The sequence below is a fragment of the Vidua chalybeata genome, chromosome 3 (assembly GCF_026979565.1).
Source record: "Vidua chalybeata isolate OUT-0048 chromosome 3, bVidCha1 merged haplotype, whole genome shotgun sequence".
NCBI lineage: Eukaryota > Metazoa > Chordata > Aves > Passeriformes > Viduidae > Vidua > Vidua chalybeata.
This window is the reverse complement of record NC_071532.1, coordinates 64,772,253-64,789,570: the sequence shown is the minus strand read 5'-3', so window position 1 is coordinate 64,789,570 and position 17,318 is coordinate 64,772,253. Positions and strand designations below refer to the sequence as shown.

General features: G+C 39.7%; 1 protein-coding gene across 1 annotated transcript; it reads left to right on the top strand.

The window, feature by feature from the left end:
- NUS1 (NUS1 dehydrodolichyl diphosphate synthase subunit) lies at positions 1–16,564 on the top strand. The gene is made up of 5 exons (XM_053938551.1): positions 1–520; positions 9,026–9,148; positions 11,286–11,438; positions 15,531–15,630; positions 16,331–16,564. The coding sequence occupies exons 1-5, from the start codon at positions 139–141 to the stop codon at positions 16,419–16,421; spliced, it is 849 nt and encodes a 282-aa protein (XP_053794526.1). The 5' UTR covers positions 1–138; the 3' UTR covers positions 16,422–16,564.
- Positions 16,565–17,318: the final 754 nt, after the last annotated feature.

Genomic DNA, 17,318 nt, shown 5'->3' with positions numbered 1-17,318 from the left:
GGCGGGGCGGCGGGAAGATGGCGGCGCTGGCGGTTGCCGGGCGGGGGACGCGGGCTCCGTGAGGGGATGGCGCGGCGGGCGGCGCGCAGCGGCTGAGGCACCCCCGCCGCTCCCCACGCGCTCCTGTCGGTCGGTCCCATGAGCGGGGCGGGCGGTCTGGCGTGGCGCGCGCTGCACGCGCTGGTGCGCGCCTTGCTCTGCCTGCAGCGCGCGCTGCTCGCGTGCCTGCGCGGCCGCGCGGCCGCCGCCGCCGCCACCTCTTGCGCGCTCCTGGCGCCCGCCGCCCGCGCGCTCGGCTTCCGAGAGGCGCGCGCGGCCTGGCGGCGGCGGGGACCCGCGCGCGGCGGGGCGGCGCGCGCACGGCAGCGGTGGCGCGCGGACGGGCGCGCCCTGCGGAAGCTGCCGGTGCACGTGGGGCTGGTGGTGACCGAGGAGGAGCCGAGCTACGCGGACATGGCCAGCCTGGTCGTGTGGTGCATGGCCGTGGGCATCTCCTACGTCAGCGTCTACGACCATAACGGTGAGCGGCGGCCGGCGTGCCCCAGTCCCTGGTGGTGCCCGCCCTGGGAGCGCCTCCTGGCGTGGAGACGCGTTGTTCTGGGGTCTTCCCAAGTCCGGTCCAGTCTCTCTGCTGGCAGCTCCTTTCCTATCCGCTGGAGCTGCTTGGCCGCCGCAGAGCTCCTGGCCCCGAGGAGCCTGGGGAATGGTCCAGTTGCCCTTCTGGTCCTGTGTCGGGAAGACCCGGCCCTGCCTGCTTTCTAGAGCCTTGACCACAGCCTTGGGCTGACAGGAACTGCTGACATCTGAAAGTGTAGGACAGAGACTGTTAGTAGGGAAGAGCTTTAGGCTGCCTGCTCTTATGAGTGCTGTTTATGAGCTGGGGCTGAACCTCCAGAAGCGAATCAATGAAAGTAGCCGTCTATTTTCAGGTACTCCTATGTGAAGAAACAGGATGGACAAATAGTTAAACATAAGCGTGGATGTCCTTTGTGCTGTCTGTATTGTGAAATTAAATAACCTGATCTGCATTTGGTCCTGCTTTGCATTTGAGTTAACTCTGAGCCAGTGCTTATGGAAGCTCTGGTGTTTTTTCATATCTGCTGTGTGATTTTATTTATTACTGAGTCTCAAATGTAAAACCACTGAACTCTGGCTCTTGCAGGTATGTTGATTCCACGTCACTTACTATCATAAAGATAAGATCAGAGTTTGGATTTCACATACTGTGAGGAAATCATGGAACAAATCTGACTTCCTCATACCTGTCCTTTCCTAGTGGGGAGCTAAAACCAGGCATATTCAAGATACTCTTAGTTGAAGCTTTCTGTCCAGCTGTTGAGAGATAATCTCTAACCTGTACTGGACAAGCTGTCAACTCAGAAGGAGTAACAATACATGACATGGACAGTGTCCTGTTTCTGTCCTGCAGAGGAAAACTTCATCCTGAAGATCCCTGTGCTCTTGCTGTCAGGGGTGAGACTATGGGAGACCAGGGTTTAACTTGTTTTGAGCCACTTCCAATGGCTCTTTAGCAGTGTCATGCAGTTTAGGTGAACTGTGTAGATTTCTGCCAGGTTAGAGGTACAGTTGTCTTCTAGTGCTCTTTCAGGAAGTGTCCAGCAGTGCATCCCACGTAACTAGGGGAAATCTTTTGTTATCAAGTGTGCAGAAGCATCTGAGGTATGGAGGCCTTTCCTTCAGCATGGGTGTTTGTGATTTTTTTTAAATTTTTTACTTTGTTTTAAACCATCACCGTTTATAGTTCTGTTTCATGGTTGATCCTTCCAATGTGATAAAAGATTTGGAAGACTTGACTTTCACTAAATTACTCTAGGATCATTATGAGAAACTGGGCTTAATAGCAGTCACCTAGCAGTTTAAACTGGCCATCTGTGCAGGGCTGTTGAGGAACTTGGCTATGTTGTTATTTCAGAGAGAGAACGCTCCCTCATTTGGAAATCAAAGAATGATATAAAATATTTGCATAACATCTCAAGCACACAGAGAACAGCACCTTTTGAGAAGTCATTTATATGTTGACTGTTTTTACTCCCAACTTGCAAAACGTTCAACCAAGTGTAATGCTGCTGAGCAAACAGTACCAAGGAAGAGAGTTTCCCTCATAGCTTGAACAGAGATGTTTTTATTGTAAAGGATCTTTAACTTCAAACCTCAAATTAGCTATGGGCAGTATTGCCTAATATAGTGCTTAGTTACTTTTTAGATTCCAGCACTGTGCTCCACAAATTATATGTATGAGAACTGAACAGAGGAACAGATCAAGCTGAGAATCGTATTTCTTGGTTGTCTTGGTTTTCATCTTGCTTACTGTGCAACACTGAGGAGGGAGAAGGCACCAGTCAATGCTTGGGTAGCCACTGTTGCTGAGCTCCTGTCTCACAATAAGGAGCCAGAGCTGTAGCAGTGTCTGAAACATTATTTTTTGAGAACCTACTACTGCTTCTCCAGCATGGGTTGAAATTCAGTCAGATCAAAGATTGATTGTTAGAAGATTAAATACGATGACCAGAAATTAAAAGGTTTTGTCCCCTGAAGAGCTGAAATAACCTTCCAGAACAATTGTTATTGCTAGCAGTTCAGAGAAACTAAAATCTTGGGTTATTTACTACTGTATCCATGTATTGTTTCATTCAGTCAAAAGTTACTATGTCAATTGTTCACTTTTGTTCTGTGTTGTAATGTTATTTTTTGTTCTGGTGTTGGGAATTATTTATTTTGTTTAGTTTGCTTCTTTTTGTTCTAGGTGCAGGTTATGTGATGAGTGTGGATTTTAATTTTTCATTCTAAAGTTACATGTTAAGAGGTTTTGCTGTTACCTCTGAGATCTGAAAATAGGGCTATTATCTCATTATTTCAGTATCGAAACATATTTTTCAGTATTTTCAATATTATTCTTCTGTTGGTCCTCTGATACTAGAATATACTACTTTAATTGCTAGCTTGATTTCCAGTTTGTTGGAGCAAAATCAAAGAAGGCGGAGCAACGAAAAAGTTTTAAAGCTGTCTTTTGCCAAACTTCTAGGGTTGATGAGAATAGCCTGCCATTACATATCATGTTCCATGCAGGTGTTCAGTGGGTTCTCCAGGATAGCAGCCACAACTGTTTTGTGCACAGCAGAGCTTTTTAGGCTGACTTCAGCTTCAGAGAGCGAGCACGTAGTCATTCATACAGCTCTAGTGCATGCTTACTGCTGGTAATAGCACATATGCTGCCTTTCTTGTGGTGCTAAGCTCCTTAGGGTGCCTTGATTGAGCATACAGCATTTCCAGATAGACTTGTCATTAAGTAGGATGTTGCAGCTGTTGCTAAATCCGGTGCTCAGTGGTGGTGGAGTCTGGAACCCTCAGCACTAACACTGATAATAGTGAAGGTGAATAAAGTCAGGTACAAAATGCTCTTATCAGTAGCAGAGGGTGACCCTTAATTACAGTGTGCACTTGTTTCCATCGACTCAGATGGTGAGTAGTGCTTTTGAACTGCTGAGCTGCTTTTGGGGGTTTGTGTTCATACAAGCGTACCAGCTGTTGATTTATCAAGAGTCCCCACTGGTGCTGGCTGTACTGGAGAAGGAAGACTAATGATGAGTGCTCTGGATCAGTGTTAGCTGTGGTGAGGGATACATTAATTTTTTTTTTTTTCCTTCACTGCATATCTGTAGTACTGAGATTCTTTTGATTGCAATAGGAAACCTTGTTTACAAGCTTGGTCTTCCATGGTTGCCTTCTCTGCAAGAAATTTAATCCTGCAGAAGGATTAAATTCAAAATATGTCCTTAACTGCCTCTTCTGTAGGAGGAAGGGGAAGCATGAAGAAGTGCTAGATAAGCTGTTTATTTGCTTATAGTAATGAATTTCTGTATTTTTTACAAAATTGCTAAATAGAAGGTTCATGTGTTCTTCACTGTCAAAATAAGTAGCTGCATTCCAGCTCACACTGTTTTGTTACAGCAGCTGCACCAGTAACTGTAAAGACAACTTGGCTGGAGTTGTGCAGGGCTCAGAACTGAGACTCTCTGTTGCCTCAGCATGTTTGGAGGCCAAAGGTGGTCTGGCTTTACTGCCCCTGATGTATGGAAGCCCTTTCTCTCAATTTTCATTGTTGTGCAGCATGACAAAGCCATAATAAACTTAATGCTACTCTACATACCTGAGTTAAATAATGCAAACTAAAGTTTCAGGCTTTTGATGAAGAATTTTTCTGTTGACTTCTGTATTGCCAGTTGTTTCTTGGTACAAATCCAGCCATTCTTGTCAAGACCTTATCTGAGGAAATACTGCAGCCTTGTTGCAGTCAGAAGGCATTGATAATACTTTCATGTAATAGCACTTAAAATACCTTTTGGGGAGCAGAAGCCTTTTACTAGTGCTATATACTTTAACTTTCTTTTCGTAGTTGTTTTGCCATTTGGAAGAGGTTGAATTGAGTGTTACTTCTGTGAAGCTTTCCTGCTATAGTTTGGGACAAGTCTACAGTGCTTTTTGGGAGCTTGCTGAATCATGGCATTTGGGTACTTCGGACTCCTAGATAGATGCTTCACACTGAAGGTTTGTTAAAGCCCATAGTGTGACTGTATTGAAAATTTGGAGTTATTCATCCTGGGTTTAGCTTTCTAGTGAACTGCTTTGCTTCTGACCACTTTTCTCTCTTAAAAACTCTTTGAAAGGATAGAGTATGCAAAAAAAATTATTTAATTAGCCCCAAAGTAGGCTTCTAGTCTCTTCTAGATTACATGCTAGTTTAGCTATTTTGTTTAATCCATAAAATCTTCTGGGTGTGCAGTGAGTTCATTTTGCTGGGCAGGATAAATATGTTGTGGTTTTATGTCACTGGAGCACTTGTGAGATACCAGTATCACATGGCATCTGCTGTGGGCCTTCACCCATGTGAAATTTCACGTTCAACAGTAGTGCTTTGGTGTCGAGTTGAGAGGAGTTCTCAGACCACTTTTATTAAAAGGGATAACACTAATCTGTATAAGGTGATCTCCTTAAAGGAATAGGAAATATGAAAGAAGTATCTTCTCTCTGAATTGCTGATGAGCCCCTGTTCTCTTAGTGCAGAATGTCCCTCCAAGAAGAAATGTGGGAGAAATGGTCACCTATGAAGTTCTTAGTTCTAAATCAAAATTTTTGATTGGTTAATGCTGTCTTAAGTGGCTTTAATCTGAGTGAAATTTAAGTGACTTTAGCTACATTCAGCTTGGATTACTTTTATTCCTAGACTCTTGGAATAAAGGAGGTATTGGTAGCTTTCCGTATCCTGTGAGGTCCAGGGTAATGGCCATGCTTTCCTCCATTATCAACCAGTGTGATCCAACAGGATGCAGGCAAAAGTTGTTCATGTATTAAAACGGTTTCTTGCATGTACATTCTTTGAAGTGGTTTATTATTTGATGTTCTCAGAATGTTAATACCTGATAACAATTACAACTTTTGATTACTCTTTCCTTGTCAGCACTGGAAAGGTTGAGAAAGCAAATAACTGAAATATTGTGGAGATATATTCTTTACTAGACTCCGCTTTGGTAAGGTGTTCCCTTGCAAGGAAGAGCTAACTCAATACTGTGTTTTACCAGATTCTGCTGCTTTAAAAAGCAGGGAAATTAAAAATGTTGAACTTCGAGATGCCTTTAAGGCATTAACAAGTGGCTGTGGTAGTCTAGTCAGACAAACAAATGGTTGACATCACTTGGTGTTTCTTTGTGCCAGTTTTTCATTTCCAGTTCAAGATTCTTGTAACTTCTACACCTGATGAATTTGCAGCCTCTTAATTACAAACTTCATTTGTCAATATCTAACCCTAAAATATTGCAATACTATGGTTGCAAGCAAAGGGGCATGGCTTGTAGCTGCTGTAAATCTGAGCAAAAGGTGTGTGCCCTGGAAAAGACCTGTGTAATGAAGGACTACTGCAGGAAGCTAAAACACTTCTAGTTTGCTTCAGCTGTAATAGCATGCTTGCAGCTTGTGTTGTAAAAACAAATATTATCCTTGAAAACAGCTCACAAGTTCTCAGTAGTTAAAAGAAACAAACCAGGACAGAGTTTGACACTCTTTTGCATTGGGGAATTTTAGTGCTTAAATACATGTAATTCTTAGAACACTTCATTTGCAGGAATATACACATTTGTGCCAGCTTGCAAAGGTTCCAGAGTTCTGACCAAAGAAGTGTTTCTGCTTTTCAAAACCAGAAGATCTTCTGATGAAAAATAATAGTGACAATTTCATGTTTGTGTTCCATATTAGAAACATGAGTAGTGCCGCAATTGTTTTCGTTTATCAGCAAACAGCTGTTGTATTGCCAAAACCTTTGTCAAACCAAAATTTTTTATAATGTTAAAATTACATTATGGACTAGCTTTAACTTTTCGTGAATGAAATTGCAGGGTAGCAGTAAATCAAGAGTTAAGTTTCATTGCCTAGAGACACATAATTCTGCTACTGAGTTGGCCTACTCATGCACTTATTTGCTATATTTGTCATGTTTAAATTAAGCAACAGCATCTCCCAGAACTAACTTGGGTGCATTTACAAAGTTTTAAAAAAATGAGCCTTGTAGATAAATGGGGTTTTGAAATACTGTAAGGGAAAGGAGAATATAGCTGAGTCATGACCATGTAAAATTCTTGAATATGAATTTGGCCTGTGAATATAGTGTTTGGCAGGACTGTGTTTGCAGTGATGTGCATTCATAAGTCTCTTGTGCAGTGACTGAGAGACAAATGTTGAAGGAGTATTCCCAAATGCTGTTGATTTTTAATTAAGATCTGAGTTAGTCTGAATTTTTACTACCTTCTGTTGTGCTTCAGGATCTTCAGGAAAATTGTGTATGTGTCAAGGTTGATGGATCAGTGAGAATTTAGGTGTGGAGGCCTTTCCAAGGAAGGCATACTGCAGCTCCATGGTACAACTACAGTAGCTTCCTGTTTGTTAAACTGCTATTCCAAGAGCTATGCAACTCCCAAGTTTGAACAACTGAGGGGGTGGGTGAGATAAACGGACAGAATAGAAGGGTGATACTCAGATAAATCTTAAGAACACATTTAGCAAATCTTCTGTCTTGTGTGTGTTAAGGACCTTCACTTTGGAGCTGGACCAATTCCATTATCTGATGTCTCTTTTTACTGAGAAGCAATCACCTTTGTCAGTTCTTCTACCATTGTCCTCAATGTCGTAATTTACTTTAGAGCTGGAGTGTGAAGTTTAAAATTAGTTCTTCCAGTCTTTGGCAGAAATAGGCGAAAACCTTTCACAAGAAAGGATTTGGTACCGTTAGTGTTGGGTGGGAAAGGGAAGAAGAGCAGCAGCTTATTTCCCAGATTGGGAGCCTTTCCCTAATTATGTCACATGTTTGTCTGGATATCGAACACAGTTTTATTTCTCATATCTAAAAGTGTATGGAAGTCAAGTGACTCCTAAAGGTGAGGCACGTGCAGCCTTGTACAGATCTCCCTTGAAGAGGGTGCAGGATTAGCAACTGCAGTGGCTGCACTGCTGCTGACCTTGGGAATAAAGAAGACAATTTGTGCTAACCCCAGCATGAAGCAGACTGAGCCAAGCAGAATTGTATCAAACAGTTTTATTTAAAGCAGCATTCTCAATTTCTATTATGTATAAGTATATGCTAGAAAGCAGGAGCCCAAAAAGCAACAATTTGAGTTTAAATTTAGCAGAAGTTTTCTAGCACACTTTTTGCTGTAGAGGTTTGTGCCTTAGTACAACTTGCTTTTCTGTAAACATGCGAAATCAATTATGAGCATCACTAACACTTCTGTAATGAAATCTTTTTTTTTACAAGAGGTATCCAGACTGCATGAACTCCTTTTTTTTTTTTTTTTTACAGGAGGTATCCAGGATGAGACGAAAAATAGATATTTTGCTACCTATTAAAACCTCTAATGAAGCCTGTAGAAAAGTTCTAATTCATTAGATCTAAAGGCTAGCATATTAAATAAATACATTGTATTGCCTCATATTGCAAGCTAACTCCTAGTGTATTATGATCTTAATAAGTGCTTATGTACTGTTTGACCAATGTGGGAACTGTTGTAGCAGTTCCAGATCCTATAGTCAGGTTGTGGTGCTGAATCCTAAGCTTGATCATAAAATTGCATGTCTTTCGTTCTTTTGCACTGTCTACATTGTAAGATTAGTGTGTGGGCATTTTTAGGTTGGTCAACAGAAGTGTTTGACATAAGGTTTCTGAACAAAGCTCAGTAAAAACCTCTGAATACCCTGTGATATAATGATAAAAGCATTATCCAGTTCCTGAGTGAATATGCCAGCCAGGATTGTAAATATTTAAGCTGTAACATTTAGTTTTGCTGTGGCGTTTAATTAGAAATAATTGAGTTATATTTCTCAAAAGCTAGAATTTATTTTAGTACAGGAACCCAAGTATGTTTGAAGCAGGCTTTTGTGATTTCCTGCATTCAAAATGTGTCTGCCTTAAATATGCAAGTATAAAAAGGCCTTGGAGACTGCATGAACTCCTTGAAACATACAGCTTGTGAAATTCTCTTATTAGGAAATCCATGCTATTAAGAGTGGACAGTTACTGAGACCCGAAATGCTGATTTAGTGGTGACTTGCTTTGTTAGCCTCCAGCCTTAGGGATGTGGCAATAAGTGGTAGCAGACTTAAGCAGTGTGGGCTTTAAAGAAATTTGGTGTTATTTATTTTTTGGTGTTAATCTGACTTGGTTGTTCTTTGCTGATTATTGCTTTCTCTATTTCTAGCATACTAAGGACAATGAAATAAGTCTTAAGCTATCCCTTATGCAGTTGCAACTTGCTGGGTGAAAGAAGAACAAAAGCACATGAGTTGTCTTTCCAAGGTCACTCAAATCAGTCATGTGCAGTAATGTTTGCTTTGAATTCTTACCCGCACTTGTGAACTCCAGTCTGAAACCAGTTCTGACTAATTTTTTCTTCTTGCTTAGAGTCAGATTTATTTTGTAACACCCTTTATAGGAGTTGGCTGATATGCAACGTTTTTTTTAAAGGTATTTTCAAGAGGAATAATTCAAGATTGATGGATGAAATTTTAAAACAGCAGCAAGAACTCTTGGGACTAGATTGTTCCAAGTACTCCGTGGAATTTGCAAATCACGACAAAACTGGTCAAGGTAAGATCAGTTACAAGTGGGGCTTGGTATGCCTCTAAATAGCTGTATATTAATCATAAATCTGCTTTTACTTAAACACATTTCTATGAACAGTGACCTCTTTCTTCATGTGTTTGCTTCCATCTTTCCAAACATACATCTCAAAGTGGGGAGGAGAAAGGGAAAGAGCAAGACTGCTGGTTGTCATGGCAAGGTATAATGCCATCAGGAAGGTAAAGGGCACAAGTTAAAAAAAATAAATTTGGTAATAATAGCTTTTGCATGTAGTTAGATGTGGAAAGTAGGAGTAGATTTCAAGGCTGATGTTCCTTATACAGCAGTATCTGCTATTAAGAACTCATTTACTCATCTGCTGCCTAAGACAAATGCTAGAGGTCTGTTCAAAATATAATGAATCACAGGCATGTACTTGAATCAGGCCTTTGTCTTAAAGAGATGGGCTGATACAGCTCTCCTAACTACAGCTCATAATATTTAAGTAGGTTTTGTAAAAAAATACCTAACAACCTTTATGCTTTAAGATCATCATAGTTCAAAGACTTAGGAAAAATCTGCACAAGTTGTGGTACATTTAGCTGCGTTGAAAATGCTGCTTGCAAGGTTCGCCTCCCCCATGAGTGGAGGAGCAAAATCTGTGGCACAACAAAATCCGTTGTGCCAGTTTTCCAGTGTAAAGTATAGTATTGTAACTTGAACTTGTCTTATGAACAGCTTAGCCTAAGATACTAGCATTTACGTGGAAGAACTCAAATTTCATGCTATTTTTTTTTTTCTTCCTGTGAAGGTTGAAATAACCAGCAGAAAATGGGGTAGACAGGTTATTAATGTCTTAAACTTCAGCATACTTAGCTACACTTACCTAAGTTGGGATATTTATGTTCACACCAAACAAACTACTGAAAGACTTCTCAGACTTGCTGACAAGAAGAGTGTGTTCAAATCTCAGAAAACTTTTGTGCTGGAAACTGTGAAAAGCAGAGGTGTTTTCTGTTCTTTTTAAATTCTTCATTCTTTTTTTAGGAAGCTTCACAGTCAGATCAGATGCTTCATGTTTTCAACTGAACAAACTGATATTTATGCAGTTTATTATCTGCAGTTTTTCACTTCTGAATAACAAAATTGCATGTATTACATTTAGGGGTACTTTTAAATATTTTTTAATGTAGGACATTGGATGCAAATTTGCATCAATCATGCAGTATTAAGGAACAATTATTTTCATTGCGGTGCTTTTGGATAGATGAGCTGAGGGGTTTTAGGTGTTCTTGTGAATCTTGACTGTGCTGTGTGGTCCTTTACAGTCAGGTTTAAGAAACATTATTTTTAATTATCTGGTTATAATAATCCTAAGTTTGGTATCAGCCTAAAATGTTGACACTTTGGTGTTTAACCCACATAACTTCAAGCCAGTACAGTGTACTATCTGTGGCCTTCAGCTTCCTTGGGAAGTTTACTGTTTAGGTACCTTACCAGTACTGACAATGATGCAAGTCACGTAGTATGAAAAGACTCTTGCCTCTCAGAAGTGTAGGATTAAGATAATTATTGTTGTGAAATGTCCTCTTAAGTCACAGACATAATTACAGATGAATGGATGAATTCTGGACTATTATCTTGTTCCAAACTTCAATGTAGCAATCTTATATCCTTACTGTAACTCTTGCATCAAGATGCTGTGATCAGATTGAGAGAAGCCCCCAAGCTTAATCATTATGTCACATGAAAGTACACAGCAGCTGTTAAAAACACCTTCCTCTTCTAGGGTAGGAATTAGTTTGTTGGTTTTTTTTTTAATTTCCCTGAATCCCTTAAGTTACTATCCAGTCACCTTTCTTCTCAGTGCTTTGCCTGACAGCGTAAGAACCATCCAAATTTCCTGGAAAACTACATTTGAAGACTGAATTAAACCCCTTCTCACAAGACTTCTCAAAGTAGTTGTCTTAAGCTTGTGTTTTAGTAATACAGCAAATCCAGAAAACTTTTACCCACTTCTCTAAGAGATAGATAAGGTATATCGTGACTAGTTGAAATACAGGAATTAAACTACAAGTTACTTTCAACTGTATCTGTAACTATCTAAAGCACATGCAAAACAATTATATTTCTGTTGCTTTTAAACTATGTTTTGTACTTTCAGTTTTAAATTGCCAATCTGCATTGAAGGTGCTGTCTCCAGAAGATGGAAAAGCAGATATAGTCAAAGCTGCTCAGAACTTCTGTCAGTTGGTAGCACAGCAGCAAAGAACACATTCAGACCTGGATGTGAATATGTTAGACAACTTATTAAGTAGTAAGTATAATATGGAGGGGAAAGAGTACTCAATTTATAACAATTTGGTTTTCTAGTGTATTCATTGCTTGGAATGTATGCATCTTGATGCTTAGTCTATTAAGTTATGATTATTGCTTTTAGGCTTCTGTTAAAAATTTCTTACTAATTGATTGCCTTTTGAGCTGTTTTGTTAAGTAGAAAAATTCTTTAGCAGAAATATTAAGCTAAATTGCTGAGTTTTGGCTTTTCAGAGTTTACAGCATCTGTGGTATGTTCTGCAATGAGCTTTCTGAAAAAAAGTACTTTTGGAATTACCTAAAATTAGACTATTCTAATTTAGGTTAACTTCCTGCAAGTTGCAAGCTGCAAACATGGATGGGCAGTCTTTTCCAGATCTGGTTACAGCAATTAAAACTGTTCTTGCTGCCTGACTACTACCCTGAGTGCAAATGATAGAGCACTTGCTGTTCTCTTGCTGCTCTATAACCCACACTAACTTAGTTGTCTTCATTACTAATTCATGCAGATTACTGACTCTGCACTGAGATGTGTGGCTACATGCAATAGCTATGAAAAGGGCAGGACTGCTCTAATACCACACCTGGGAGAAGAAGTTTAGAATTAGCATCCACTTTTCCTATGGAGTTATAATGAGTTGCTCAGCTTGCCTAGGTGATCCATGTATGTTAATTGCAGCTGTAATTGGCTCGGCAGGGTTCAGGTTTCAGATTGCACACTTGAACTTGGATGCCTTTGGGCATGTTGTTGTAGTGTGGTTCCCAATAATTGGACTTTAGAGAGTAATTTCTTCTTTTTCTTGTGGGTGATCAGCTGAATTGTTCTGCGGACAGACTTCCATGGCAGTTTGGCCATTTAACTTCAAACTGAATTCCATACCTCTTGTAAGCATCCTCCTATACTGGAACTATTAAATGTATTTAATAAGGCACCTGAAGAAAAACTTAAGACATCTCTTCTGTTGTACCCCAAAGTCAATTAAAGGAAATTAACAATCACTCCTTCAGAACAGTTACTAATTTAATGGAGAACCAGTGACAGCTGTTACCTGTTGCATGTATTTTGGCCAGTGATACTTAACTGGAGCTTTTCAGACTTGTTGGTGAACTTCTGTCTGGATATATTAAAAGTATTAGGTCTAACCTTAAAATGAGTGGATTTATTTTTGAAGTATTGCATGCTAGCTGAGCACCAAAAGAGAAATCTAATCTGTCAAAACTATGAACTTTGAAACACGCTGCTTCATGTATGTGGCTAATAATTAAGGATAATATCTGTAACTGATCCTTATTAATTTGTTTATTTAATGTTTGGGACATTGTTGGAGGTGAAGTATTCTTTCATTACTTATTTAGCAGCAGCTTTTTAAACTTTGTTTTACTTGTAGGTAAATTTAGTTTGTGTGCATTTTTAATGGAATAGTATTGAAAGTAAGCATCTGTGCATTACTGATTTGAGAGCATGTTCTGGAAAGCAATACTTGAGTCGTTACATTCTTAGAGTTTGCATTAATGGTGTATTCTGTAAATCTTTGGGGTTTTACATTTTGATTTAAATACCTATTAATGTAGTTTTTAAACTTTTTGTTTATGTTTAGGGTGCAGTTATAGAAGCCTAGTCCTAAAATGGTATGATTCTAGCTTGTCATGTGGCTTTTCTTATTCTTAATTCAGTCATGCACTTAATTCTTACAGCTTGAGTTTTCTGCAGTGTAAGAGTACTTTCTTCTGAGCAATGCCTCAGCTAACTGGCTTGTTTTCAGAAAAGTAGGTGCTAGCTGCATTTTAATATTATCTCTGCTTGCTGTCTGTTTGCCTTCCAGCAAAGAACATGACTATCAATTAAGGCTACTCAAGTTGCCTGTAAGATCTGTGTGGAGAAGGGTAGAGTTATCAGCTCTAAAATTCCTTCATGTTTCCCTTGCAGAACTCGTGACCTAGAAGGGATGTTGCCAGATTGCCATCCTTTGAGTGTGCAAGTCTTTTGGCCTCTTCTGTTTTTTAAAGTTTGCTCCCAAATCCTTGTATCATGTGTGTGCTAAACTTGACTGCTGTAACTCTAGCAGCTCTGAGGGAGCTTCCACATGTAAATTATCTGTAGCACTGCTATGTTTATGTAGAGAAATGGATGCAGACTGGAAAGCGCAGTACTGTATGTTTTAGTAGGCTGTTGTGACAGTATTACTACAGTGTGCATTTTCATTTTCCTTCAGATAGAAACCAGAAGGAAATGTTAGTATTAACTGTGCTCTCTGAAGGTCTTTTCCTGTTTGAAAAAACATTGCAATGTTGAAAATCCTGCTGCTGTACCAGCTGATGAGTACTCAGCTACTGAATCAGCTAATGAGTAAAGTTGTCCACTTCCTCCAGAGTCCCCACTTCTAAGTATTCACTGCTTCCCTGCAAAGCTCTTTCATGCTAACGTGCTAGCTTCTGGACACTAAAGTGGCTTTTGCTTTGCAATTTTTTTCTTAACTTTGCAATAAGATTTGGACTGTGGCACAAGACATTCCTGTCTAAAAACTTCATCCTTCCTTAGAAATGCACATGCTTGGGGAAGATAGCTTCTTTACCTCTGATAAAAGGTATCATCATTATTGTGGTGATTCAGTGGGGAGGGAGGATGTGAACTTTTTGAAAAATCTCCAGCTTCAGTTTCAAAACCTGGGTGGAGCAAAATCTGGCCTTAGTTTCCTTTTCTGTTATTCCTGAAGTTCCTCTACAACTAATCTGAAAACTGTAAAAGGCTCTTGACTGCATTTGTGTAGTGGGTTTTTTTTTGTGTGTATGGTTTTTTTTTTAGGCAAATGAGGAAAGAATTGAGAAATAATATCGGAAGTTTGGAGCAAGTAGGCTGTATTAAACTTTATCTGCTAAAGGTAGTCATTACCCAGTATAAGCACTCTTGCACTTAACTGATAGTGGTGCATAGTGGAAGGGGTGACAACAAATTACCTGCAATAATCATAACTAATTGCAGCATTATAGCAAAATAGGGTTATGACTGCTGGAATGCTTTTCAGATGAGCTAGGCAGGTGCAAGAGGAGCAGTTTAGCTTCTTGGGTCCCCTTGGGGTGCTCTTCTGGTTTTCACGTGTTGCTCTAATCAACTTACTAGAATTAGCAGGAAAAGCTGGACTCAGACTGCTCATTCTAAGCCTATTTCCTGTCTGTCAGTTTTAGCCTGGAGTAGCTTAGGCACTGCAGAAGTATATGGAAGGGAGACAGAGTCAGTGGTGTTTAGTCAGTAATTGTCTTCAGCCTCAGAAGATCAGTAGGATGCTCTCACAAAGGAGGGACTGGCTGGGTTTTTAAGGTGTGGGTAGTGAGAGTGTGGGCACTTAGTGGAATTCATCAATATTACCTTGCTCTGCCCTAGAATGGGTCAGGTTGTCCACATAATAACAGAAAAAGACACACTGCCCTGTTCTTGCTCACTCATCTAACCAGAAAGATGCCAGCTGCAGCAGTGTCTTCAAAATTTTATAGTAAGTTGGTTTTAAAATTTCTGTCTGGTCTCATACTGAGAAAGAGACAAGTCATCTAACAAGTTGGGTTTGTGTTGTTTTTCTTTTTTTTTTTTTCTTGATGGTCTGTAGTACCAAGGTGTTCTTCAGTGAAACTTCCTTAAGCTTTTTTTTTTATGTCCTTTTACTCTACGTGATTGCAGCTCTGTATAGTTAAGTAAGGATTATAGTAGGTAGAGTCAGGGTACAGCATGTTCTGTGCTACTAAAATCGAGTTTGCCAAGACAAAACTAGAACAAGTCAGATGAAACAGCATTGTTAGGGTTTGCTGTTATTCAAAACAATGTAACTGTTCCTGTAATTTCCATAGAAAGTCTTTGAAAACTACCTGACATAAAAATAACAGTCCAGCTGGGCCTGCAGTGGCTGCCTAAGCTTTTGCTCAGTTGGTCATTTAGGTGTTGCAAGACCAGTCTGTCCTCTTGGGCTTTTAATTGTTAACTTGTCCTTGGGACCTTCATTTAAAAAAAAAAGGCATTTCATGAAAAAGCAGATGCCTTAGGGTTTAGAACTAAAACAAATCCTATGATGAATTTAATAAAACCTAGTGTAACTTGTTATTACAGGTACAAATGGATTTCCTGATCCTGATTTAGTCTTGAAGTTTGGTCCTGTGGACAGCACATTAGGATTCCTTCCGTGGCACATCAGACTGACAGAAATCATGTGAGTTGCTTATAAACGTTGTGAAACACACTGGAATGAAAAATATCTAGCTAAACAAGTCTTTGTGACATAACTTATGGAACTGGCCAAAAGAGGAGATCCAGCTGAGTAAGTGTCTGGAGATTGATTTGAGGATATTTTAAAATTATTAAATGAAACCTGTCAAACATTCATTGTTGGATTTTTAGTCCTGACTAGGCAACAGCAGGCTTCATGCCTCAGGTTTAAGAAACAACTTCTGTCACCACCTAGTGTGTTGTACAGTCCCATTTGACAGTGTTCCTTATATCAGTGTTGATTTTCTGTGGCTTATAAGTTTCTAAGAGGGAAACTAAGGATGCAAGGGAAATGAAATAATACAAGAAGATCACACCTATGGATTGCTTTTCAATTTTAGTAGTAATTGGACTGACTGGATCTGCTGAACTTCTTAAGTCCAAGCTCATTTATAGCACACTGAAACGTATGGGCACACTGTGCTCCAGCTTTTCACTGATTCGAAGGGCCCTGTATACTCTAATGGGAGGCTTTGGTTTAGAGGGTGACTGGTTTAGAGTTGACTGACAATAACCATGTTGAGAACAACTTCACAAGGTTACTCAGACTGTAGCTTGCTTTTAGTGATATTCCTGAGTGGCTGTGAATGAATAGTGTGGTGTTTATAAAAGCTTATTTTAATGTTTCTAACTTGCTTTCTCAGTTCTTTGCCTTCCCACCTAAACATCAGCTATGAAGACTTTTTCTCTGCTCTCCATCACTATGCAGCCTGTGAGCAACGCTGGGGAAAGTGACTTCGGGCTGAGTGCATGGAGTCAAGCTTTCTGTGGGAAGGAACTGATGTCTGTTTACAAACACCTGTGACCCATAAGTCTGGTTCATAGTCCTTTCTTAATTTATCAAAAAAATTCAATAAAGTGTCTTACCTTTCTAGAGAGTCTGTGTGAATGCGTGAGAATCTATGGGGAGGGGAATTCACAGATTTCCTGTTTGAAAAAGACAGTTACTAAAAGCAAAGCTGAATTGCCCTCACTTTGACATTCAAGTGTCAAAATGAACATGCAAGAATTGAGTGTTGTGAAATCTACAAGACAATGTAAATAGGAGTCCATGCTAACCAAGAAGGAACTCCCATCTTTTTTTCTTAATTCTTCATGGTCAGGCATTTCAGAGCTAATGGTTTGTCTTCAGATATATTTACTATGTAATATGTGAATTCTACAGAAGCTGGTTTTGTGAACTGAAAATAGACTGCAGCTTGGCTGGGATGACTAAGCCACCTGTAGGTGTTAAGTTCTAGAAATACTGAGAAGATTCCATAAAAAGGGGTGGATGCTTCTATGGTAAGTGGATTAAGCAGTATATGTTGCAGTATCTAGCTTTTTTTTTTTTTTTTTTTTTTTAAGTGGTAGAATGAAAGTATTCTTACAGCCCTGAGTGAATGCAACATCTCAGCATGAGGTCAGTTTTCTATTGGGAATAAGCATAAACAGTACTATGTATTGTTTGTATACCTTTTCTCCCCATAACATGTTCACTCAAGGTAACAAGCAGGAAAAGGCTCTGGCATCATTTGCCAAAAGATTTGAAAAAGGTCTGAGTCAACTTCCATAGCTAAATGTGATTTGCTGCTTGTACTTGTGTGCCCAGCAAGGGAGTCTGCTTAAGCCTTTTGTTATTTTTATTTGTTC

Coding starts and splice junctions, on each gene's coding strand:
- NUS1 (XM_053938551.1), top strand. CDS start 139: ATGAGCGGGGCGGGCGGTCTGGCGTGGCGCGCGCTGCACGCGCTGGTG. Junction 9,149..11,285: donor TCACGACAAAACTGGTCAAG/GTAAGATCAGTT, acceptor TTGTACTTTCAG/TTTTAAATTGCCAATCTGCA. Junction 11,439..15,530: donor GTTAGACAACTTATTAAGTA/GTAAGTATAATA, acceptor TTGTTATTACAG/GTACAAATGGATTTCCTGAT.